Raw genomic sequence first — 21,947 nt, forward strand, 5'->3', positions numbered from 1 at the left:
CCCAGTTTGGCAAGTATCTTAAAAAAACCTGAAGAATGAGAAGATTACTCTGAAGGAGCTTTCGAGACAACAGATGGAAAAGTTTACTTCACTGACCAACAGTTCATTATAGAACATCTCATTGACTTAGAGTCGAAATATTCTAAACTTTACAACAAACACAAAAAGTTGAAAGGAAAACAAAAACAAATGGCATATGATATTTATGAAGATGTTGACGACACAACTGTTCCTGCAGGTGAAGTAAAGTCAGAGGAACCGAAAAGTGACGAAAAACCGATAGAAGAAGAAACCAAAAACTGAAGATAAACCAAAACCAAAGTTTAGTTTCCAAACTAAACCAAGTCAACCTTCATTAGCTGGTATGGGTTGGCGTCAAAGACTTATGGCAGCAGGCGGTTATGTTAAGTAAAGAAAAAAACATTTTTTTATTTTTATAAAAATGCCCCCATATAGAATGGATAGAAAGTCTGCTAGAATAAAAGCAGAGTTGCAAAGATATGGTTGGAGAGTTTCGAAGAATTTTAAATATAGGAAGGGAAGACCCATAAAAGTCTATGACAAACTGGCTGGTCTTCGCTACGAAATGGATTTGGAAACAGCACGTGCAAATTATCCAAACAGACTAGAGAGGTTAGAAGAAGAACGTCTTATGGACATGCCTTTCGATGTTAGTGAACCTCAAGTTGAAGGACACGACGGCTTTGCCAGATTCTACTGGAAACATGACGAACAATTGCATCCTTTGAGAAGGAAAAAAGGTAGTGCAGAGGATGGTCATGCTCCCATGGAAAGAACAAGATATGCATATGAGAAGTATCGTGAAGTTAGAAGTCAAATTACATCTGGTCGAACCTTTACAGTAAACTTTGACGAAGGAAAGAACAAAGAAGGCTTCATGGGTGTACTTGCTGCAATTCAAGACGGAAATAAGAAAGGATACAATCTCAGATTGACCATAACAGATTTGGATGGTCACATTTACTATGCAAATGGCAATGAACAAACAGCTGCAAAACTTCTTGACGCTTTCAAGACTACAAAGAGAGAACAAATGGTTGACTCCGACTCAGACATTTTGAATGCAATTGAAGGAATTGCAAGTGTCAAGTTCGAATGGTACCAACCTAACCCTCAAGCAGTCAGACAACATGCTGGATACTTCCCGTTCATAAATAAGTCTGACATTGACTTGACAAGGTATGGAATTTACAATTCAATTGAAACAATTGTCAATGAACCTTGCATTCTTACATGTCTCAGGAACTCTGGTCTTGTTACAGATGAGAAGATGAAGTATCTTGAGTCATGTGTGAAGACAAGGTACATTCTCAGAGGTCAATTGGCAAAAATTGCACCGTTGGCAAATGTCAATATCCGAGTCAACATACCTACAGCTAAAGGTTCTTCACATGACGACTATGTTGTTGAGTTCAATTTACCATGGTTGAAGATTGCAATTGTCCACAACCACTTCATGTTGAACGAAAGTCTTACAAACCCATTGTTCGGAAAAGGCAAGTGCAACATTGTCAGAGCTGTAAACATTCTTTTCGAGAAAGGTTTGTTGGAACCAATTCCAGATGACAAGCTGACAGAAACTTTTGTACCAAAAGACGAAACAAACTTTTCACTGTTAGCAAGACCAAAAGTTGTTCCAGACAAAGTTCTAGTACAAAAGAAGTACACAATTCCACAAGGAGTTGGATTGTTCGGATACCAACCTGAACCAGAAGAACTTCCAATGAGGTTGCAAGAACTTCAAGATGCTATAAACAAACTTCCATTGAGACATCCAATTGACGTCAAATTGTATTGGAGAGCATCTGAGTTAGGTCAGAAGGTTTTATATGAAACAGGTTGCTTCGACGATGTTTATGAGATAACAGGAGAAGTTTCTCAGAAGATAAGAGACTCACTTGAATTTCCACAAACTGGACCAATTGGTTGCGACAAGTTCGACTCAGATGAAAAGATATACTATGTCGACCTTAACGCTGCATACATGAGGTTTGTCCAATATATTCCGACTGGAATTCCAAACGAAGATGGTGAGTTCCCGGGAAGGAACTATACAGTTGGAAAAGTCATACAACAACTGTATGATATTAGGAAAGCTTCAAACCCCAAACTTGCAATGACACTCAAATTGCTTATGAATTCGACATGGGGATATTCCATTAAGAAACCTCAAGAGATGAAGAGTAAACATTATGAGAAGGTCGACAACTTTGTTGAAAGGTTTTCTCCTTTTGTTTTGAAGTACGAATTCACTCAAGGTCAAAGTGGCTTAGTAACCACATTAAAACCTATTGTCGAACATTGGTCTTACCCTCAGTTCGCAAAGGCAGTCCTTGACAACTACAACAAATTCTTCTCCGAAGTCAAATCCAAAGTGAAGGTTTACTATGAGAACATTGACGCACTCATGACGAACGAAGAAGGGTACAACAAACTCATTGAAATGGGTTTAGTCGGTGAAAAGATGGGTCAATTCAAATTGGACAAAATTTTCACCGAAGTTCATGTCCTCTCCAAGCGTAAGTACTGGGGCATACTTGAAGACGGCACAGAAATAAAACATTGCATGAAATAAAAAATTTTTATTCGAATTTGAATTAAAATGTGGGAATTCTTGGGAACGGGAAAGGCTTATTTACTTGAGGAACAGGTAAAGGTGGTGGAGGTGGAGGTGGTGGCAACCAGTCCATTTTATATTCCTTCCTAGCTAATTTCCGTTTAATTTCATGGTCGCCCTCGGAGTCTTTGAATCGGACAGGTCGAGTTACACCATTCTTGGTCTCAAACTCATATATAACCTGTTTGTCTGTATTTTCATCGACTATGGCACGAGACACAAACATTGACCAAACGGACAAAAAGTGTCATTTGGCATTAATATGGTCACGCAGCCAATCGCATTCGAGCACTTCGAAGAAGCCTTACGTTCCAAGGGAGAGGGTGTCTGGTGCAAGGCAGAGGTCATGAAAACTCTACGAGCAGTACATCCTCAATGCCTGGGAGGACAAATCGTCCTTGGATTGGCAATTCTACCAACTCCTCTGGGACGACCTCCTACGCAACTGGGATAACGAAAGAGCCCAATTCAAAGGTAGGAACTAATTTTGCAAATTACCCTTAATTTAACATACTTATCCAAATAAACACCTAAATTTACTTGGGGTTTCCCCCTAAAATAAAATTTTTTTACTCTAGAACCACTCGAGGTTCTCCTTACGGTTGTTGAGCTTGTCACCGTCAATGTGTCTGACCTTCGTCTTCTTGCCTGGATTTGGAACCCATTGAATTGCGACAAGCTTGCCCATGGAGATTGAACCGCGATTCCGAAGGGTTTAAGGTTCAAGTGTCCCAAGTTGTTGAGGACTGGGGTAAGAAACCTTGCCTGTCGCCTTGTTGCGGATTTGGTATGGGTAGGGTTGGGAAATTTCGTAACCGTCATCGGCAACAAGGGTTGCCCATGTAGCGGCTTCAGGAACTTCTTCGTGTTCTTCTCTTCTTCCTCTTCTTCCTCTTCTTCCTCGACAATTCCTTCTTCAATTTGGTACTCACGAAGTACGGTGTTGCATGTTCTGTCTTTCCGAGTACCTTCCAGATGGCGTCTATCTCTTCGAAGAAACGGTAGATGAGTCTGGCAAGGTCTCGGTTTCTCTCTCGTAATTGCGCAAGGTTTCCGTGAAATCGTTCAGGCATTTCTCATTGGAAGCTTGGTTCATGAGGACATCGGCTTTGAGATTGGTCATCTCTGTCATAAGACTACTTTGGAGAGTCTTAATGGTGTTTGTCAGATGAGCTTTCAATTGGGCAATTTGAATTTGAATTGGGCGCTTGTCTGGCAACCTTGAAAGGACATCTGCCATTGTGTTCGGCTTCGGTGCTTGTTCTGACATCGAAAAATGAAGTGGTTTGAGAATGACGGTTTTACTTCAAAAAGCTTGTTATGACAGTTATGTCATACAACAAGTTTAAAATAATATCTTTGTTCTTCTTCTGAACGTTTGTTGTCTCTTCCGATAAAAGTTTGGAACATGAGAACCAAAAAACGTTTTTTGAGATTGCGGAAGAGTTCAGGCAAACGTTCATATTCCGGATATGTTGGGAGCAGTTCGAAACATCTGAGCTGACTTTCGGACAAAATTGGGAACAATGTCAACAAATTCATCTTTGGTCGGACTGCTTGAAGGTAATCCCTTACATGTAAGTAGCTCTGGTAAAGTCTTCTCATTTCTGCTAACTTTTGGAGTATAGCTTCGTAGTTTTAGAAGTTTTAATTTTAATTGTTCTTATTCCACTCTTGACATCTAAACGGTAACTATCCATGAGGTCAAGAGTAGCTTTGGTAGCTTTAAGTGGAGCTATCTGTTCCTTGACTCCTGCAATTTTGGTTGCAATTGTGGTTTGAGCTCCTTCAAGTTCGCCGTCTATGTCGTTCTCAACGCCTTCAACCATGGCTTGAAACTCTTCATCGGTCCATTGAGATTGGTGTGGGACGAATTTAACTTGCTTCATTCAAAAAAATGAAAAAAAAATGTTTTTACTCAAAACGTTAAGGTTGACTGAACTGGTTGGATGTCGCCTTCACAGGTTATGTTAGAACGCTGACCCGAGAAGTGAAGGAGAAGAACTGAATTGCCAATTTCATATGGGGTAGGGGGTTCTCCTTGTTTGGTATTTTTATCCAAGGACGTTTGTTTAGGAACTTAACAAGAGTTTCTCTTTTGGCGTCCTTTATGTCGTCGAAAGGAGTTTTTTCTGGTATTTGAATTGGAATTCCAGTCGAAGTCTCGAGATTCAAGGCAGCCCTTCCAGAAATAGCGGTGAACTTGACCTTGGGCTTCATTACCCTGCGCAAGTACTGCTTAACAACTTCATTTATCTCTATAAGGTAAATTGCCTCGTCAAATCCTTCTGGTATTCCGAGTCCTTCCATCCGACAGGAAAATATTTTCCCGACAACTGGAAAAAATTTTCCGGACAAAGGGAAAAAATTTTCCCGACGACAGGAAGAACTCTTCCAGTTGTCCGTCCGTAAACCATTCAAATTTTCGAAAATTGAGAACTTTTTGGTCGAACTTCAGAAAAAGTTTTTCCTTCCGACAGAAAAAGTTTTTCCTTCCGACAGAAAAAGTTTTTTTCTTCCGACAGAAAAAGTTTTTTCTTCCGACAGAAAAATATTTTCCATCCCACAGGACACAAACGAATGTCCGACGTCCCACCAACCGAGTCCATTCCCAAACCAGAGGAACCTAAAGCACCAGCCCCTGCACCTCAGTTCCAGCAAGTACCTCCGATTTACTACCAATTTCCACCTCAAGGTTACTACCCACCACAAGGCTTCCCGAACTACCCTCCTCAGCCTATGCCTTACTTCCCCAACCCTTGGATGTTTATGCAAAACCCTGCCCCACAATTCCAATCTCAATCCAAGAGAGACCAAGAGTTCGAAGAAGGTCTGAACCGTTTACGCAAAGAGTATGCTACTACCCCAATGGAAGAAGACAGGCTCTCACTCTCTTCCCTCAAATCGACCGATTCGACTCGTACCACAGATTCGGTTCGTGACCGTGAAGACTACCTCAAGCAGTCTGAGAGACTCTTCATCCTACAACCATTTACAGTTGGAGCTCTCAAGAACATGCGCAATTACGAAGGTCAGACACCAGCTGGAGACCGCAAAACAGACGTACTCGCAAGAGCCGTCCAGCTCGTCAAAACAAAGACTGAGATAGTCGACTTCATACTTGCAGCTTGCCCTTACAAGTAAAAAAATAAACAATTACGAATTAAACTTTTTACTCTTTCTTTTCTGAGTTGTTTAGAGCTGGTTTCTCTTGTAGGAACCTTTCGTACTCTTCCATGGTCATGTAATTGCGAATTTGGTACGCAATTCCAGGTTCGTTGTTTTTGAACCTTACGTATGTAACGCTTCCATCCTCCTCAGGGAAGTAAGCTGCTAACATCTGACCAAGTTTTCTCGGTGACTCGGAGCTCATAAAAATGTCACTTTTTAAACGTTAAGTTTTTAGTCTTAATTTACCCTTTGTTTACCCTTTGTTTGTCAAGGTAGTATTGGAGTGCAATTTCTCCAAATTCTCTGTGTCGGAGTTCTTCAGCATTTTCCAAGGTGTACCTGGAGAACTCAAAGAAGTTGTCAAGAAGATACTGCCATGCTGCTCTTCTGAGTTCGTCGGTATTTTGGAAGTGTTTGCACCTTCGAGTCTTCGGACATGAAAAAATGACACTTTTTCTATTAAACCGTTTTGGCATTTCTCATGAGTGAGTATAGTTCTGCCGAACCATTGGAAGAGAAGAAGTACCCTTGCTGGCAAAAGACAAAAATAGTTGCCTTAGTTGTCATTGCAATTGTACTCGTAATTGAATTCATTGTACTTCTCTTCACGTACATAAAACTCAGCAATGGTATTTGCTTTAAGAAGCTACCATCTTACTAAGACTAAACACTTAGATTTTTCAAGCTTGACTTTTTACAATTTGAATTTTGTTGCTGAATTCAGTAAAAATAATGTTTAGGTGAAGTGGTGAGATCTAACCTCATTTCTACCCTCATTTCTACCCTCTTGAATTTTCATGAATTTTCCCGAAATAAAAAATAAAGTTATTTTTATTTTTTTTTATTTTTTTATCCGGAATATAAAGACAGATATGTCAACAACAGAGAACACAACAACAGTTATAGTCCATGAAGCTATAAATGAAGAATACGAGTACATACAGTTTAACAAACAATTGCGTCTAATTCGTTCGGTCAAAGACGATATGTACCAAATGCAAAGTATTTTGACTGCATGTTTTGCTCCAGATACTAAACACGCAGACGACTGGTTCAGAAACCAAAGCACACAAGAACTTTTGAGTGAAATTTCTCTAGACCGAGAATTCTCGGCCTTGCATAAAACACATGAAAATCGTAAAAATTTGCCAATAAATTTAAGAGGATATTATGTACATAGACTTCTTGTAAATGCCGTAGCAATGTGGGCTTCACCTCGTTATGCTTGGTATATTTACAGACTTCTTGACGAACTTCACAGACAAGAACGTGAAGAGATGGAAAAGAAACTTCATGCAAAAGATGAAGTCATTGAAGCAAAAGACAAAAGCATTCAGAAAAGAATACCACGTTCGGTACCAAAAGGAAAGGAAAAGAACTATAAGTATATGATTTATACTGAAGAGATGGAAAATGAGGAAGATAAAGATATGGTTATGTTGCATTTAGTCAGAAGAAACAACAAAAGCTTTTACGACCTTGCTAAGATTTACAAATCTGACAGAAATTGGTTCTATCGCGAAAACTTACCGATTTCAATGACCCCAAATGAAGATGTGAAACAAATAGTTCAAGATACGTTACCTCAAACACACTATGATATTAAAGGTTGTACAATTCTTACCTTCAAAGAAGATTTGCCATTGTTAAAGGAAAAAATAACAGAGTATTTTGACAACTTCAAACAAGTAGAGTAAATGAACTCTTTATTTTTACGCTTGACTTTTTACAATTTGAACTTTGTTTGCGTAGATATGAATTCTGAAAGAAGTATGAGGGTCTTGTATGACTTTGTACTTCTCCATAGTTCATGTCTGTCAAACTTACCTGCCATGGACTCTTTCATAAGTTTCCATGAAATCGTCTTCGGACAATCCGGGAAAAGTATAATGTCAGTAAGTATTCTTTTAACATCCTTACTTAAACTCTTTGCTGCTGTACACAAATGACAACTGAGATGTTAAAGTGTCTGAGCTTCTTAAGAATTCGACACATGTCTTGTTCTCTATTCTTTAACAAAGGATGAGAAGCAAATCATCTAAGATAAGAAGACATCTATGAGGGTAGTCTTCCAATCGTAAGATTGCAATTTCTTCGAAATGTATTCTATCTCTTTCTGTTTGTTTCTGAAGTGTTTCTTCTCTAATATTCTCTGCATTTCCTCATTTGGGTCTTTAAACTTCGAATTTATATACTCATTTATAGCATTGTACTTCAAAACTCTTCTTTTGGTACTTCTTTATCCAATCTAACAAACTCAGTATCCTTTATATACATACTAACTTAGACTTCTTTATAATATCTTTGAACGAATTGACGGTTTGGTCAAATTGACCAGAAGTCGAACAAATAACAACTAACTCATAGAATGGGTTCTTCTTCTCATCTAGTTCTTGTTGTTGTGCAGCCATTTTAAGATAAGTGAAAGTCTTACCCGACCCAGGTGGTGCAATTAGACCTGTTATATACCATTCTGAGCAAATAAGAACTTGTCATGTATAGGCTTTATCTGAGCATTTTCTAACTTCCTCTTGTTCTTGTTTAAAAACATTCTCAAATTTTTTGTCAATGTCAGCAAACTTTTTTTCTAACATATTTTAGAAAAATTAAAATTTTTATCTTTTAGAAAATGTCTAGCGATTTCGCTATCTATATTCGAGACAAGCTTTTCGACAGCAAAACATCTGTCGACCATAAAATCTTACATAGTGTAAACAAGAAAGGTGAATTTGTTCTAAAGTTCTGTTTCTGGGAATATGACAAGAACCATAAAACATTACAAAGAGCAGTCTTAAAATTTGTCAATGACAGACTTGTTGACAGAGATGACGCCGATTGGAAAGATGAAGTCCAACAAAAGTTCTTAGAATGCAAAGAAGACACATGCGCTGTTCTTGAAGATGAAATAGAAAACAGAATAGATGAGCTATTAAAGGACAAAGAACTTTTACATAAATATGGTTCGGAGAAATTTGACATAACTCCACCAGAGAAGAAGAAGAGAGAAAAGAAAGAAAAGAAAGAAAAGAAAGTAGAAGAAGAGAAGAAAGTAGAAGAGAAGAAAGAACCTGAACCAGTTCCAGAGAAAAAGAAATTTGACATGTAAAAATAAAATTTTATTTTTAGAACATTTCTGGGTCAATGTCAATGTTCTCTTCCTCTTTAGGAGTAAACACTGGCTTAGACTCTAAAATCTTTTTACCAATTTACCTTGAACTTCAACTATCTTAGACTCATAATATTCATAGTCGTCTGCTTCTCTTTGGTTCATAAGGTATAACAAGTTTGTATGCTTTGCCTTCTTTAAGGTTTGAGAACCTTCTGTCAAAATTTTCTTTGACTGCTAACAAACCTTCTATGTCTAAGTCTTCAAATTTCGCACCATTTTTAGTCACAATAGCAAACTTAACTGGTTCGATGTTCCAAACTTTGCTGAATGAAGACTTTTCAAAATGGTAGAAGTAAACATTCAAATATGTGAATGGGTCTAGTTCTTCTTTAAGTCCTGACATGTACTTGTTTACTGAGATGAATTTTGCCATCTTTTCTATCGGATAAAAAAAATATTTTTTTAAAAATTTACTCATAAAAATTTTCTTTGTATATTACACCATTCTGTACGTCTAAAGACTTTTGACATTTGCCAAGAATGTTCGTTTAGACGCTGTCATATAACCATATTCTTGACAATATTGTTTATACGAATCGTACAATGACCTTTCATCTAAACACTCAAAGTCAGTTTCATCTATGAACAGTTCATATACACTCTTGTTTGCTTCTAACAATGTTTGTCTCTCTTCGGTATGTGGAATTTGTCTTGGATTGAACTTAGAAATATCTAATGTCATAAAATATGAGAACAAGTGGTTGTAAAAGTCAGATGTCAAAGTTTCTGCTAAGTCGTCAAAATATTCTGTATCTTGCATATGAGAATCTGACGTTCTGACAACTACATATCTTCTGTCAGAACTTTCTAACTTCATCGGAACAGCATTGTTTGAAACCATAATGAAGTTTGCAACATTTTCACAAACTCTTTGGTCTTTATATTTCTTTCAACAACTCCAACTTTGTCTGTATATAAGACTCTTCAAAGCATCTGAGTTCAAAACTTTTGTTGTATCTATACTTTGAAGTTCATTGCAAACTATAAGTTTCATATTCTCTATTGAGAGTTAAATTTACGCAGATGTTTTCTAAGTTTGTCATATTCGGTTCGAATAAGCCCTCTAACAGTTTGCACAAAATATCTGTAAAGAATGCGTTCTTACCAGTTCCTTGTTTTCCAATTATAATGAGAGCAGTTTCATTTTTAGCACTTGGATGTTGTAAGATGTTTGCAAACCAACATAAGATATACTCATAGACTCTTTCGTTTCCATTGCATATAATTTCTTTGACATGGTCTAACCAAGCTTCTATAATATTTTCTTTCCATTCTACTTGTTCATATTTATATCCAGTGAAGATAGAATAGAAGTTTGGAGAAGGTGTATAGAACTTTATACCTCGAACTGAAAAATCTTCTAACTTTGACAATAAGATATCCCAAGCATCTAACATCTTCATGCCAACTTGTACAACTTTTATTTTCTTAAGTTTCTGTCTACATTCTTGTTCAGACACTATTGTTGCTCTTGGTTTGTTAAAGACAACATCCCATTCTTTCATGAACATAACATTCTGGGGCAGAGTCAACATAAATGACTCAACGTTTCAAATTCTCGACTGCTTTGTTATAGTCTCGAAATGGACACATATTTTCTGAATGCTTGGAAGTCATAAAAATCTGAAACATCTATTCTGTACATTTTTATAAAAATAAAAAAAATATTTTTTTTATTCTTGACTTTGTTGTTGCATTTGTTTGCATTTGTTGTTCTTGAGCTATTTGTTGTTGAAGTTGTTCTTGTAATACAATACTTTCACCAGTTGCATCTTCCAATTCGAAACTTTCTGCCGTCATTGACAAATACATAGGACATAAAAGTTTTACAGGAACAAAGTTTTGCGTCAACTAATGTCAACGTTATACTTGCCAAAGTGTTTGAGTTCACTAAGGTTGAAAATTCTGCATTCGAATGAACAATAGGCAAACCAGCAGAGAAAGTATTGTTTATACGCATAAGTATCTTTTGGTCATAGTAGTTTCTGTCGACATTCGAATAACACTTTGAACCTAAGTTTGAAACAATATATAAGATTGGTGTGCTTAATGTCAATGGAATAGACATTCCTTGTATGACACCTTTTCCTGTTATAGGAAACTGTTGGTAGTAAAAACCAGAATAAGTTTTGTATTATAGCTCATATCGTTTATAGTAAACTCAGTCGGACATCCAAACATAATGAAACCTGCTCTAGTTGCAGCACATGTTACACCCGTCTTAAAGTATTAAATAAGTCAACAAAACCTGTTGGTGGTATATCTGAGTAAGTATCTTCAAAGGAGTATTTTTTACCATTCACAACAATAAAGTCTTCTGGTGTCAAAAGAGCAAAACAGGCTTTAGTCGTCATTGTGTTTAAAGGTTAGTTTACAATACGCGTCCTTGAGGACTTTGTAAGTTTGTTGTTATAGAATTATATGACTCAGGGTTTTTAGTCGTAATAGTATAAACCATTATATCTTCTGCCATTTATATATATTTAAAAGTTTTTCTGAAAGTGGAGAAGAACTTCATCTAAACTTTCACATGACGGTTTCTTGAAGTTCTCTGTCTAAGAAGTTCAAATATTTTGTAAAGACATAGAACTTTCCTTTGTCTACACGAACAAACAAAACAGGGTCTTTCATATCGTTCAAAAGTGTGTAAAGTCCTTTATATGAAATAAAGTCTATATTATTTTTCTTCAAACATCTTTCAAGAAGTTTTGACATTTTTACTTAGCAAATAAATTTTAATGAAATGTTGTGGTCGTCAAATATTTTTATAACGTCTGGGAAACTATACTTTAAGTTCAACGTTTCACCTCCTTTCATAACGTATATCTTGTCAATGACATTATATGAAACACCACAGCAACTAATGTCGGGTTCTATTTCTTTGATGTTTATATCGTCTGCCTCTGTCAAAAGTTTCAATAGTTCTTTCAAGACTTCATGAGGTGCAATGACATATGAGTTCACTTTTACAGGGTTGTGTTCGACCAAGTTTAACATTATACCTAAAGCTTGACAAATCTTCTCCTGAGTTTGAAGTTTGTCTTTCAGTTGTTGGTAGTCGTTTCGAATATCTGCAACAGAACTTAAGTCTCTGCTAACTTCAGGATATGTTGGTTGTTCTTTTACAGGAACAATTGTTATACCATCTTCGTCTCGTATGGTTTCCCCACTTCAACATCTCTGTCTTTGACATTGACAACAACACTTTGACTGTTTGTTTGAGTTGGTGAATTTAACTTCACATCTGCCACCGCCATTAAACCTTTGAAACACTCACGCTTCTATTTTTCGGAAATGACATTTTACTTAGAATAAAAAGATGGACGTATTCGAGTATCTCTTCGAATTGAAGCAGAACAAAGTTTACACACACAAACAATACAAATACATTGACAGAATAGTTCTTATACAACACAATGGTAAATGTTATAGAATAGCAGTCTTTGCTGAACCAAATATTTTCATAAAGCAAAGAAAGTTGGTATAACTGAAATGGTGAAAGTTCTTGAAGCAGACAAAAATATAACTTCAAAACTTACAGATATTTCTAAAGGAAAGTTTATCTTACAATATTATGTCAAAACTGGCGTACTGTCAATATTTGACGGAGAGAAGTCAGTTCAAGAACAACTTACTGACCTGCTGCAAAATCTGCTCGATGGAAGCTGTCGTTATGCAATCTGAGGAGCCCCAGCAGGTTTCATCGAACGAATCTTCAAAAGAGCATCTTCCGTGAAAAGTGCTATTGGTTTTGTAAACTTCTTTGCTCTCAGTTCATCTGGACCGTCTCTGTCACCAGTATATTGTATTTGACAGTACCAACAGTTGAAATACCACCCATAAAGTCTTCTGAGTCAGCAAATGGAATGCCAAGCCAAAAGTTTGAACGGTCTCCATTTGTATATGAGTTTTTTGACCTCCTGTATGAGTCCATACTTTCACATATGGCATAATAGAACTTTGCATTTCAGGGTTTATGGTGTTGTGAAGTTGTTGTTAAAGTTCATAGCATCTAATGTCAAGTTTGTATATGACCTCATATCCTCAACTGTAGAATATTCTTCTCTTGGATAATATTTGCCATCTATGTTTATATGATTTTAATACCGGGGTTGTAGAAACAAGAATAGTCATTTATAGTTCGTCTGAACAGTACAAACATAGTATCTGCATGTTTCATTGCAGTTGTTAAAGCAATATCTGTTCTTGCACCTGGGTCAGCACTTTGGTTTCCAACTTCACCTGCAAAGTCTTTGACAGATATTTGGTGTATAGGGAACATAAGTGGAACTGCAATATATTTGGCAGCTAAAGCATTTGAAATATCTGGGTCCAACATATAGACTGCAAGTCTGCTTTCTATTCTCTTGCATTCAAACTTTTCGCATGTGAACTTAACTGGGTCCCAAGCAGTTCCAGCAGCATTGAAATAATAGTTTACTTCATTGTTGAAGTTTGAGAAACCAAAGTCTAAGTCAACTTTGTCTTTGCAAAAGTCACAGAACTTGGCTCCACCAGTTCCAGCTACAGTAATGCTGAATGGTCTTGTGTTGTGCAATGACTAAGTTATTTTTGCTTGGAGTAAGTTCGATAGAAATTTTTCCTGCCAGTTTGGCAAGTATCTTAAAAACCTGAAGATGAGGAAAGATGACAAAGGAACTCTAAGTTTCAGTTTTACTTAGTGGCAGCAGTTCCATCTGAACCAGAAAGGTTAACATAAACTCCTGGAACGTTAGGGTCAAGTCTTCTTATTTCTCAATATTTGCATACTGGTCTGTTTGTTCTCTAGCTTGTGGTTGTACTGAGTTTCTCAAAGCGAACCATTCATAGTTTGCCCATGTTACTGTTTGAACTAAGTCAGAGTTAGAATATATCTTATATCCCATGAAAACTTCTGGAGCATATTGGTATCCGACATAGAAAATTCCATTGCAACCTTTCTGTCAGACAACTTGGCAGAAGGTTTTATTTCAATGTCTTGTTCCACGTATAAGAATGAGTTGTCAATAGAAATAATATGAAACCTGTCGCAAGCAATATCTACTGTTGTGAAGAACCTTCTCCAAACTCACCTACGTTTCCATAAGAAACAGCAGTTGTATATTCGTAAGTTCCAGGAACTATTTCTGACCTTCTAATGGCATTGTCGCATTCGTTATACCATTCGGAAACATTTCCGTTCATGGCATCCAAAACTGTTGGCGTTATATTCTGAGCGGCGTACATTTCATATGGGTAAAAATATAGAATAGTTGGATTTATATATCATAATAGAACCCACTCGGACCAAGCTTTACTTTGTTCTACTCTTCTTCTTTGGTGTCGCTTTTGGTAACTTGCCCTCTGCTTCAAGTTGTTGCATCTTTGCCTCATGTTCACCTAGTATGTTGTAAATTTCCCATGTCCTTTTTGCCTTTGGGCTCTGGTCGCCCAACTCAGGTAACCTATATCCTAGAAAGATTTTGTCATAGTTTGTATTTGAGTCTTCGCGTATTGTTTGCATGACTCTTTCCTGAGTTTCCGGTTCAAGCTCTTCAAACAGAGCTTGTCCATATGGAATAAGCTCGTTTCCAAATATATGTTTTTGTAGCCATTCTGGTTTTCTTTCCATGTTACCAACAATATCTTTTGTGAATGGGAAAGCTTTTACCCAATGTTCAGTCTTGCGTCATTTATTTCTGTAGTTGGTTTTATTTTGTCAAGGAACATGTTTTTCAATACTAACATTTCATTTGGTACTGTCCATTTGAGTTTTCTTAAATATTCATCCCTTCTCGTTCATTGTCTGCAAAGTAAGTTTTTATGACATTTTGTAAACTTTCGTTTGCAAGGTCATGTACAATAGGTTCTCTTCCTTCTCTCTCCCTAACTTTCTTTCTAAACTCTTCACCAAATATACCATCTCTATGGTTCTGTGTAGTTCTTTGAGATAAATGTTCTAGAACGTCAGGTGTTATATTTCCATCAGCCATGTTCATTTCATACTGGTCCAAAATATCTGCATCTTTCATATCTTTCAATGGCATTAAAGCCGCGCTGAAAATACCAGCTACATCTGGTTCACCATTCACTTCCATTGCGTCTACAACTTCTTGGAATTGTGGTTGTAAGTTTATGAACCACCTATCCGGATTAGCTTTATGACCCCATCTCATTGTAGTTCCATCGTCTGCAGAAACAAAAGTAGGTTTGTTTCCATATTGGCTAGGTTCTGAATGAACTTTAAACAATGTTTCATTTCTATATGTTTTGTTGAAATTTAACCTTTTATTTTCACCGAGTTCATCCAAAGATTGAACGTTATATGCTCGTAAGTAAAAAGGATTGTTGTATTTGTGTACATTATCTTTCAGTTCTTCCATTCTATGCTGAATATTTTCATCTGATGTTGGAGTCTTTTGTATGTCGGCGAACATTTTTCGATATTCTTCTACTATGTCAGCCGAATTTTTCTTAGACTCTTGGAAAGATTCCATATTCTCCGCATACTCTTGTTGAGGGTCAAGATTTTTCGGCTGTTCCAAATCTTCATCTAGTTCTGTGAAGTTAGTTTCCAAAGGAGGGACTTGTTCGTTTCCTTCAGGCTCTTCTAGCTGTTGTTGCTGAACTATTTCTTCCATGTCTGGTTGTATCTGAACTTCTTCCTGTGGAGTTTCTTGTACCTCATCTGCTGGCATTTCATATATTCCGAGACCGTTTTTAACAAGTTCCCTATTTAAGCCATCCGCATTCATAACCCTTTCTTCTTTCGTTCCGTCTCTATTTTTTACGCGTTTCATGAAGATAGTTGAATTATCATTTATCTCTGACACCAAATATCTTGGAGTAAATTCATCCATGTCATTTGGATGATATGCTATTAAATCATATCCCTTAGCGAGCTTGTATTTTCCAGGTTTGAAATTATATCCCATTTGGTGCTGAACCATAAAGCTAAATAGGTTCGGGTCAGTATTTCCTTCCTTGAACTTTCTAATAGCTTCTTTATATCTGTCACTAAAGTCAAGAGTATCTGGGTAACCATAATTTTCCTTAAGCATTTTTAAGAATTCTTGGTTTCCTTGTTCTCTACTTCTTTTATGTCCTTGCTCTGTTTGTGGTTGTTGTGGTGCTAGATTTTGAACTGTTGGTTGTTGTGTTGGTTGTTGTTGTTGTGTTGGATTTTGAACTGTTGGTTTTGGTTGTTGTTGTGGTGCTGGATTTTGAACTGTTGGTTGTTGTGTTGGTTTTGGTGCATGCCTGTGTCTGTGTCCATGTGACGATGTAAATGTTTTAGGTAGTCCTGGTGCAGGTGCTTCTCTTGGAGGGTTTGGTGGTATATAAGTTCCACCAGCTGGCACATATGTTCCATCTGCAGCATAATGTCCTACCTGACTTTTCGTTTTTAAGAAAGCATTTACTAGGTCTGTTTTGGTCTGTTGTAACTCTTTTTCTTGACTTCCACAACAGTTGCTCTAACGGCGTCATAGGCACTTTGAACTGCCTGTCTCGTTGCTGCATCTGTTATTTTCGTCATATTTTGTGCTACTTCTCTTAACTCGTTGTCGAAACCTTCAGACTTCAGTTTCTTTCCAGATGAGAAGTCGTTCACTAGTTTCACCTTACTATGAAGAGCTTCGAAGGCGTTCTTAAAGTCAGCATTCATTAAAGCTTCATTTGAACTGTCTTCATCCGCTTGTATTTTTGTCCTTATTGACCCTATAAGTTGGGCTGCTTTAGCGTTGGCTTGGGCATCTAACCAGTCATTATTAGCTTTATATTCTGCGCTTTTCATTGCCTTTTGCATGGCTGCGTCGTTATTTTTACTTTCTTGTGCTAAGTTTTCATACTGTACGGTTTGGTTTTGCAACTGTAAAAGTTTTTCTGCCTTTACATTTGCTTCAACTTCTTTTTTATACTCATCGCTATCCATATATGTCTTCATGGCTTTTTGTTTTATTTCTTCATCTTTCAGTACTTTATATTGAGTAGTATGGTTTTTCAAATTTATAACATCTTGTTCCATTTTTGCTACTTCTGCTGCTTTTTCTGACACTTTTTTCGCATATTCCTCTGTACTTAGTTCTTTCAGTTGTTCTTCTTTCTTCTTTTTCTCTACGTTTAACTCATTGAGTTTCTTTGTGTGTCTGTCATATTCTAGTTTCTTTTCGTTTTCACTTATTTGTTTCTGTATGTCTATGTTTGACTTTTTGACATCTGTTATTTGATTTTTGAGTGAACTCAAATTCATTTGACTTTGAGGGTTATAAAGCTGTTTCCGTCTGCAGCTCCACCATAGCCTGCATTTTCGCTAAAAGTGCCGCTCTTAAACCTCCACTCTGTGCACCAATAACTCGGTTTAAAAGCATAGGGTTGCTTGACATTTGTTGCAACATAGTGGGGTCATTCATAATTTGTTTGTTGCAACTGTTGTTGTGGTGTTAGTTTTACTATTGGATGTTTCAATGCTCTCTTCCTCTTACGTATATTCTTACGTAGCTTACGTGGCATTTTAAGTGAAGTTAAAAAGCGGTTTTTGACAGATGTTTATATGACACTTTTTGTTCAGCACAAAAAACTACTCGGTCAAACTGTTGTCAGTTTTGTAAAATAACCGTCCTATCTCATTCTATAAGGGAGAAAAGGCTTCTCAAAGTATACTTCCTTGAACGCCTGTAACTTTTCCTGTAGCGACGATAGACCCTTACTTGTCCGGACAAAGTATACTATTTTGAGTGCTCTACAAAAAAAGTCAACAGCGACGACTCTCAAAAACCGTTGTGTAAAAAGTTTTACCGTTGGACAAAAAAGTATATATAGAAAACAAAAACGTTTATAGTTCATTCAATATTTGAGATGGAACGGTTTGCCAACGGTAACTATTAAATAAAATAAAAAAATAGAGGGAGTCTCCGTTGACGAAAACGGTTCATCTCAAACTCTTATTTGAAAAAACAGTTTATTTTTGTCTAATGGAAGCCAACGCTGTTAACCACAATTCAAACATTAACAATTCTCAACCGCTAACCAAAGCCAAAGCCCCACAACCTCCAAGAACCGGCACAAGCGGTTAGAATAACCACCAAAAAGTCTAACAGCGAATTAAGAGAAATTCTTCAACAAATTTGCTCTAAATATCTCAAAGACGCCGAAGAAAACACACAACCAGACGCTACATACAATACTCAGTTCTGTGAAGTTCTGAACAAAGCAATTGCTAGTTCAATTGAACTTACTAAGACAATTCCAAATCCAATTGAGCTTAGCGATGTCTTAGTTCAGTATTTTCCAACATTTACTAAGCTTATAATGTTGAGAACTTTATACCAAGTTCGTCAAAATCTTCCTCGTTACATGCAACGGTCATTCGACAAGAGAATTGCTGAATTCCAAGTCTTTAGTTACGGATATGACGAAGATGAATACGTTGACGAGTTCGGAGACAACTGTACAAAATGGTTTGAATGTTATACGACAACACAATTTGAATTCGACTTTCTCGAATTCAACGCAGCAACCATTCATATCATTGCTCTTTACCTTTCCGAACAACAACAAGACCTCGCAGATGGAGATGTTGTTACTGTCGTCATGGAAACTCCTGAACAATTCGGAAAAAAGAAGTCTCTAATTGCCAAATTCGTTCCAGGACATCAGCTTTTCCAACGCACAGAAGTCTTCTGTATTCCTGGAACTAAGTTCTTTGTCAGGAGCGAACTCAAAGAAAGATATAATGTGTCATTCAATTACACATTATATAATGTTTTCGACCCAGAAGAAGGCTTCTTCCCAGAAGCAATGGAGGAAGAAGAAGAGGAGGAGGAAATACAAAACTCTATCCAAGAAGAGTCCTCCGAATTCACACCAGAAGACTAACAATTTTTCCGAATAAAAACTTCATTTATACTAAACATCTTCGGGGCTAGAAGGGGCGCAGCCCCTGGAAGCCCCACTCCCTTTTTTTTTTTTTTTTTTTTGATGTATATATTTATAATGTATGCATCATAAGGAACAATTCCCTCGCTGAAGTGAGAAAACTTGTTCGCAATTGTTTATCATTTCGAACAAGTTTTCTCGTTTTTAATAACAAACTAAAGGCTATGAGGCACTGATTATATATTAGTGCCTCATAGCCTTTAGTTCCCTGTAGAAAAGATCGAAATTTTATTGTGATTTTAACTGATCTATATTTCGCTTGCGTTATTTGAATCTTTTCTTTTGCATATGTCATTCCTTTCACTTTTCGAATTTCATTTGCCTGCATGCTCTCTCGTTTTGGTTGAAAATCAACTCAATCTTAAAATGAACTTCTTCATTCTTTACAATAAATTCAATTTTTTTCGAGATATATCTTTATCTACCCCTATATGAGCTGCATATTCTTTCTCGCTAAATTCTTTTGATTCTTTAGAGCTAAAAATCAAGTTTAATAAAAATAATGTTTATTCATAATTTTGAAAACCAAATTCAAATTTGAATGAGAATTTTTGAAAAAATATAGAATATTTCAATAGTTTGGAATCTCTTCAACTTCCCACTGCTTATTAACACATTTTTTCCAGAGCGGTTTATCATCCTTGGTCCATTTCTTAAATTTGTTGTAAACCTCTCTTGGAGTGTATGGTCGAACTCCAATTTTTGGATGAGCGCCATGTGGCATGTCATTGTATTTTTGCCTGAATTCTTCCAATTCCTGATTGATGCTCTCAAATTCTGAAGACTTTGGAGCATTTTTGTCCAGTGATGGCCAGAGGCGTTCAATTTTGCCATTTTGACGTGGCATGTATGGAGCTGATTTTCTGATTTGAATGTCATAAGTACTCAAAAATTTTGTAAACTCTCCCTCATTTTCTTTACCGTTATCTGACCAGAAACAGAAAGGTGCTCCATATTTTTGAACTGTTGCAATTGCCACTTTTGAAGTTTCTGTTGAACTTTTGTTACGAAGCAATTTCAATGCTAACAAATAACGACTTTTGTCATCAATTATTCCATAAACCGGTAAAGTTTCGAGTATATAAGAATTTCCGAAAAAGTGACACTTTCAATAGGGGGTAACACTTAAAAAGTGACAATTTAAAATTCACAATAAATAAAAATAATAAATTTTTTAGTCTATTAAATTATTCTTTTCTTTGAAATCCTCCAAAAATTCTTCGAAATGTTCTAAAATATAACCTGGAGAATTATAACAAAATTCATTAATTTCTAACATATACGTATCTAACAATTCATTTGGAATTTCAAACGATCTTAAATATGTAATTGAATTTTGTATCTTCTCATTTATTTGAGAAAGTTTTTCTTCAGCATTTTCCAATAAAAATCTTAATGGATTCAAATTGGCTTCTTGATTCTGAACAAAATTTAATACTTGGTATAAACGTGATTGAACTTCTCTTTTCAATTTTGTTTTATAATCTGTCAATCGAGGCTCGCGAATTCTAATTGAAGGAATAAAACCTGTTTGAAGTAAATCGTTTTTAATACGATAAAAGTAATTGGGTGCAACTTCTTCTAAAAGATTTTTGACAAAAACATCAATTCTTTGATTTTTAACGCAGCCAAAATCGTGATATTTTATCTTTTTAAATAAAGATTCAGAAACGTTATTCACAACGGTTAATTCATTTGGTCTGGCAGCGGCTATCCACTGTTGTTTATGAATGTCCCACTGACGTGTAAAGTATTAATTAAATTCCAATTGATCTTGAATTTTATCAATAATGTGCTCTTTATACATTTTTGCAGCATCTTCTTCTGTGCAATCACGATAATAACATAAAATGTTCATAAATTTTTTGACTTCTGATCTAATCTCTTCATCATTTATCTTTGAGAGATTCTTTTTAAGTGCGCGTATTACATGTAGCGCGCACCAAAAGATATTGCACTCCGGAAATGAATTCCTAATCCCGTTGAAAATGTTTAGTGCACAGTCAGACATGATAAATTCAGGTTCTGTGTGAGTTGTTTCAAAATATTTACTTAAGCAAAAAGAAATATTTTCACTATTATCTGGATATATTATAAAATAACACAAAGGGATAGAATGAGTATTAGCAAATTTGGTAGCTAATACATAAAAAGGAAATCCATGAATAATTAATTTAAACGTAGAGTCTAAGTGATAAATTGGTGGTTTTTCATGAATTTGAGAGATCATATCATTATCAGAGTAAATAAAAACCAATTTGTCTGGAAAATCAGTATCTTCACCTTGAATGTCAAAATAAATAAGGTCATCATGTTGATCTTCCCATTGATTAACATAGTTTTGTAAAGATTGAAATTGATTTAAAGATATGTCTGGTAAAGATCTCATAAGATCTTTTTGTTGTAAATAATATTTCAATTGATTGATTGCAGTTTGTTTCATAGTCATGTGAATACAAGTATGATCTTTAGGTATTTCAAGCGTTTTGTTGACTTCTTGTGTTGCATTAAGTGGACTTCCGTGATTCATGAGAAATTTTTTAATCCAAGCACGGTAAGTACCACTTGTAGGTGTATTTTTATGTTGTGGTGGTGGTCCTGAGTGAATATGAGTTAAGTTTGCAGATTTAAAAATGTAATTGTCGAAATTTTTAATAAATTTAAAGCCTGCTGGGCAGCCTTCGTATTCGCATCGGTGGTAGATTAATACTCCTGTTCCAATTGATAGTTTTTGTGGGTCTTTGACAAATCTTATGTTACCATGCAGCTCTGCAGCTATAACAAAACGAGAATATTCTAAATATCCTATGGCTTGATCAACCTCGCATGGAGGATCGGGTGGAGGATGTTGCATTGAGCAGCAAAAAGGAAAAATAAAATTGAAAACTCACATTGAAAAAATAACGGTTTAATAGAAAATATTTTTTTTCTTCTGAAAAAGAATTATCTTTGAGTATCTAAATTGGGATAAAGGATATAGAATAGATAACTAGTACTTAATATATGATACATGTACACGAAATGGAAGAATGTGTACTAAAAGAAAGAGAAATT

General features: G+C 36.1%; 11 protein-coding genes and 4 pseudogenes across 15 annotated transcripts, besides 4 other annotated features; 6 read left to right on the forward strand and 9 right to left on the reverse strand.

The window, feature by feature from the left end:
• Positions 1-48: part of a mobile genetic element that runs on past the window's edge.
• A 409-nt stretch (positions 49-457) lies between these two features.
• Positions 458-1,200, forward strand: TVAGG3_0072900 (uncharacterized protein; the record flags this gene model as incomplete). The annotated part of the gene is made up of 1 exon (XM_051221789.1): positions 458-1,200. A coding segment is annotated over one exon (743 nt), but the record flags the coding sequence as incomplete, so codon positions are not given.
• An 805-nt stretch (positions 1,201-2,005) lies between these two features.
• TVAGG3_0072910 (DNA/RNA polymerases family) lies at positions 2,006-2,188 on the forward strand (the record flags this gene model as incomplete). The annotated part of the gene is made up of 1 exon (XM_051221790.1): positions 2,006-2,188. A coding segment is annotated over one exon (183 nt), but the record flags the coding sequence as incomplete, so codon positions are not given.
• Positions 2,189-2,618: 430 nt separating this feature from the next.
• On the reverse strand, positions 2,619-2,864 carry TVAGG3_0072920 (uncharacterized protein; the record flags this gene model as incomplete). The annotated part of the gene is made up of 1 exon (XM_051221791.1): positions 2,619-2,864. One exon carries the CDS (start codon positions 2,862-2,864, stop codon positions 2,619-2,621), a length of 246 nt encoding a protein of 81 aa, XP_051106777.1.
• A 348-nt stretch (positions 2,865-3,212) lies between these two features.
• Positions 3,213-3,908, reverse strand: TVAGG3_0072930 (annotated as a pseudogene). Its single transcript has one exon. A coding segment is annotated over exon 1 (696 nt).
• Positions 3,909-4,213: 305 nt separating this feature from the next.
• On the reverse strand, positions 4,214-4,527 carry TVAGG3_0072940 (annotated as a pseudogene). The gene has a single exon. A coding segment is annotated over exon 1 (314 nt).
• A 129-nt stretch (positions 4,528-4,656) lies between these two features.
• Positions 4,657-4,948, reverse strand: TVAGG3_0072950 (uncharacterized protein; the record flags this gene model as incomplete). The annotated part of the gene is made up of 1 exon (XM_051221792.1): positions 4,657-4,948. A coding segment is annotated over one exon (292 nt), but the record flags the coding sequence as incomplete, so codon positions are not given.
• A 270-nt stretch (positions 4,949-5,218) lies between these two features.
• On the forward strand, positions 5,219-5,782 carry TVAGG3_0072960 (uncharacterized protein; the record flags this gene model as incomplete). Its single annotated transcript, XM_051221793.1, has 1 exon — positions 5,219-5,782. The coding sequence occupies one exon, from the start codon at positions 5,219-5,221 to the stop codon at positions 5,780-5,782; it is 564 nt and encodes a 187-aa protein (XP_051106779.1).
• Positions 5,783-5,810: 28 nt separating this feature from the next.
• On the reverse strand, positions 5,811-6,011 carry TVAGG3_0072970 (uncharacterized protein; the record flags this gene model as incomplete). The annotated part of the gene is made up of 1 exon (XM_051221794.1): positions 5,811-6,011. The coding sequence occupies one exon, from the start codon at positions 6,009-6,011 to the stop codon at positions 5,811-5,813; it is 201 nt and encodes a 66-aa protein (XP_051106780.1).
• A 593-nt stretch (positions 6,012-6,604) lies between these two features.
• Positions 6,605-14,209: a mobile genetic element.
• Positions 6,682-7,309, forward strand: TVAGG3_0072990 (KilA, N-terminal/APSES-type HTH, DNA-binding family; the record flags this gene model as incomplete). Its single annotated transcript, XM_051221795.1, has 1 exon — positions 6,682-7,309. A coding segment is annotated over one exon (628 nt), but the record flags the coding sequence as incomplete, so codon positions are not given.
• TVAGG3_0073000 (uncharacterized protein) lies at positions 8,622-8,915 on the forward strand (the record flags this gene model as incomplete). The annotated part of the gene is made up of 1 exon (XM_051221796.1): positions 8,622-8,915. A coding segment is annotated over one exon (294 nt), but the record flags the coding sequence as incomplete, so codon positions are not given.
• Positions 8,932-9,351, reverse strand: TVAGG3_0073010 (annotated as a pseudogene). Its single transcript has one exon. A coding segment is annotated over exon 1 (420 nt).
• A 62-nt stretch (positions 14,210-14,271) lies between the features above and the next one.
• On the reverse strand, positions 14,272-14,481 carry TVAGG3_0073020 (protein of unknown function, DUF4106 family; the record flags this gene model as incomplete). The annotated part of the gene is made up of 1 exon (XM_051221797.1): positions 14,272-14,481. One exon carries the CDS (start codon positions 14,479-14,481, stop codon positions 14,272-14,274), a length of 210 nt encoding a protein of 69 aa, XP_051106783.1.
• A 579-nt stretch (positions 14,482-15,060) lies between these two features.
• On the reverse strand, positions 15,061-16,217 carry TVAGG3_0073030 (protein of unknown function, DUF4106 family; the record flags this gene model as incomplete). The annotated part of the gene is made up of 1 exon (XM_051221798.1): positions 15,061-16,216. A coding segment is annotated over one exon (1,156 nt), but the record flags the coding sequence as incomplete, so codon positions are not given.
• Positions 16,218-18,111: 1,894 nt separating this feature from the next.
• Positions 18,112-18,833, forward strand: TVAGG3_0073040 (uncharacterized protein; the record flags this gene model as incomplete). Its single annotated transcript, XM_001290744.2, has 1 exon — positions 18,114-18,833. A coding segment is annotated over one exon (720 nt), but the record flags the coding sequence as incomplete, so codon positions are not given.
• A 1,135-nt stretch (positions 18,834-19,968) lies between these two features.
• Positions 19,969-19,998: a terminal%2Cinverted (terminal inverted repeat of MuDR-2_TvMULE3 transposon ID:TVAGG3_0073050).
• Positions 19,969-21,947: part of a mobile genetic element that runs on past the window's edge.
• TVAGG3_0073060 lies at positions 20,068-21,747 on the reverse strand (annotated as a pseudogene). The gene has a single exon. A coding segment is annotated over exon 1 (1,680 nt).

The sequence above is a fragment of the Trichomonas vaginalis genome, chromosome IV, assembly GCF_026262505.1.
Source record: "Trichomonas vaginalis G3 chromosome IV, whole genome shotgun sequence".
In the NCBI taxonomy this organism is placed as follows: Eukaryota; Parabasalia; order Trichomonadida; family Trichomonadidae; genus Trichomonas; species Trichomonas vaginalis.